At 39.1% G+C, this 2,218-nt stretch overlaps 1 protein-coding gene across 1 annotated transcript in view; it reads left to right on the forward strand.

Annotated features, from left to right (window-relative positions):
- cfi (complement factor I) overlaps window positions 1-2,218 on the forward strand; it is a 15,469-nt gene that overhangs the window by 5,518 nt on the left and 7,733 nt on the right. Inside the window, exons 9-12 of the mRNA XM_008436184.2 lie at window positions 184-228; window positions 324-344; window positions 1,527-1,669; window positions 2,108-2,211. Of these exons, the coding sequence (XP_008434406.1) occupies window positions 184-228; window positions 324-344; window positions 1,527-1,669; window positions 2,108-2,211 (313 nt within the window). The remainder of the gene's footprint in view (window positions 1-183; window positions 229-323; window positions 345-1,526; window positions 1,670-2,107; window positions 2,212-2,218) is intronic.

The raw sequence follows: 2,218 nt of genomic DNA on the forward strand, positions 1-2,218 counted from the left end.
CAGGGTCTGAACTGGACCCTCTGCAGGGTCTGAACTGGACCCTCTGAGGGTCTAAACTGGACCCTCTCAGGGTCTGAACTGGACCCTCTGAGGGTCTGGACCCTCTCAGGGTCTGAACTCAGGGTCCAGTTCAGGTTTGCCTCTGACAGCAGCTTCATATCTAAACGTTTCTGTTTCCTGCAGCCTCAGCAGCTCCAGATAACTTGAACTCGGCACCAAACCCCTCAGGTAACAACTGTGTTTATTTACTCAGTTTTTAGTAAATCTGGACGTTTTTTAAACGGTAGAAATCAGACTTCATGTCTTCATGTCTTGTATTCCAGAGTACGTCTCTCGTAAAAACGGTAGGTGACCCTCAGCTGGTTCTCACCCTGCAGGTAGGAAACTTTATCCCCCGTCTGAGTGAAAAGCCAACAAAAGGTTTTCTGTAAAAGTCATAAATAAATCTGCATGTCCAGACTAAATGTTTTAACGTGAAGGCGTTCAGACGGAACTAAAAACACTTAAAACACTGAACATGTTGCAGCCGAGACACTTTATTAATGTAAATAAATCCAAAAATCTGTTTTATAATCACATTTAAAACACAAATTCTTTATGTTTACCCGTTAAAAAGATTCAAAATCAATCATTTCTCATATAAAATAAAGAAATGAAACATAAATTCATAGCTTATATTTAACAACTATTAACATAAATAATCCTAAAAATATTTTACAGACTTATTGAAAGTGTGAGGAAAATAAAAATGAATAAAACTTGTATGTCCGTGGTGCTGATTCTGACTTCAGCTGGTTTTACCTTTATTTATATTCTTTTACACACTTTTCTGTCTTCTACGTTCAGAAAATTTATAAAAATATTTGTAAAAAAATCCTAAAAAGACCAAAAGAAAATTTGTTTTGTGACCAAATTAAGGTTTTTCTCTGACCTTAAACCCGAGTTTGGATTTAAAAAATGAGTTTCTGTGACGTTATTAACAGAAACGGTTCCTCCGCCTGCAGCAGAAAGAGTTCATATCACTGTGAGCTTGATGAAAAACTAAGTACACCCTCCAAGAAAGAATTAAGTACACCCTCTAACGCTGAACGTCACAGTTAGCAGGAGCTAATGCTAAAGCGCTAACTTTATACCTGCCCTCTAAACACTGCAGTCCTTAATTACCAAACTAATTTTGACTTAATTTGCATGTTATATGAAACATTATATCGTATTTATCTTTATATTTGTTCTGCCTGTGTTTTATTTTGTTCCTTTTTTGTTTCTTGTTTGAAATAAACAAGAAAAGGAGGAAAAGGAAGCCAGAATCTGAGGAAAGGAAATGGAAATGCTCCGTAAACAGACTTCAAAATAAGAGCATGAATATAAACGCCTAACCGCTTAAAGAGTTCCTACAAACCAAAACTTAAACACAGACGTCAAACTTTACTCAACTAGTGAGTTATTATTCCATAAATGTTAATTTAGGTCATGATAAATGTTTGTTTGTTTGTTTGTTTTTGTTTGTTTGTTTGTTTGTTTTCCAGAAACCAGAGCCAACAGGAAACACCTGGAGGCCCAGCTGTCCTGTGGGATTCCCAACAAGGACTTGGTGGACGACACGGAGCCGGAGAACCGAGGAAGAACGAGCCGGAGGAAGAGGGTGGTGGGAGGAATCCCGGCCAATCCGGTCAGCCACAGCCCGGGTTGCCAGATCCAAACACGCACAACTGGCAACCCGCTTGTAAACAGGAGGAAGTTATACAGAATAAAACGACACAACAGAAATTAAATAGTGGAATATAAAGCATTTATATTCATGGATTTATTTTAAATAACTTGTCAGCGATGATGAAAGTTGTTCAATAATTTAAATCACTGCAGGTTTGAGCTAAAAACCTCGACTGAGGAAACATTTTCTGATGCTTTTTCCTTCTGCTAACAGTTATTGAGCCGCAGTATTGATACTTTATTCACTTATCAATTATTACTCAATATCGCTGCTATCAAAATATTTTTTAAAAATCAGTATTTCTGTCACGTGAAGTGAGATTTTTAGAGGTCATTCATGGCCGCCTTTACTCTGAAGAGCTGAAGGTAACCTGGCGATTCCTCTTCCTGCCTGCAGACTCAGATCCAGTGGCAGGTGGCGCTAGAGGAGAACCGCAGGATCGACTGTGGAGGAGCTTACATCGGCGGCTGCTGGGTCCTCACCGCCGCTCACTGCGTCAGGTACGAC

The sequence above is a fragment of the Poecilia reticulata genome, linkage group LG18 (assembly GCF_000633615.1).
Source record: "Poecilia reticulata strain Guanapo linkage group LG18, Guppy_female_1.0+MT, whole genome shotgun sequence".
NCBI classification, from domain to species: domain Eukaryota; kingdom Metazoa; phylum Chordata; class Actinopteri; order Cyprinodontiformes; family Poeciliidae; genus Poecilia; species Poecilia reticulata.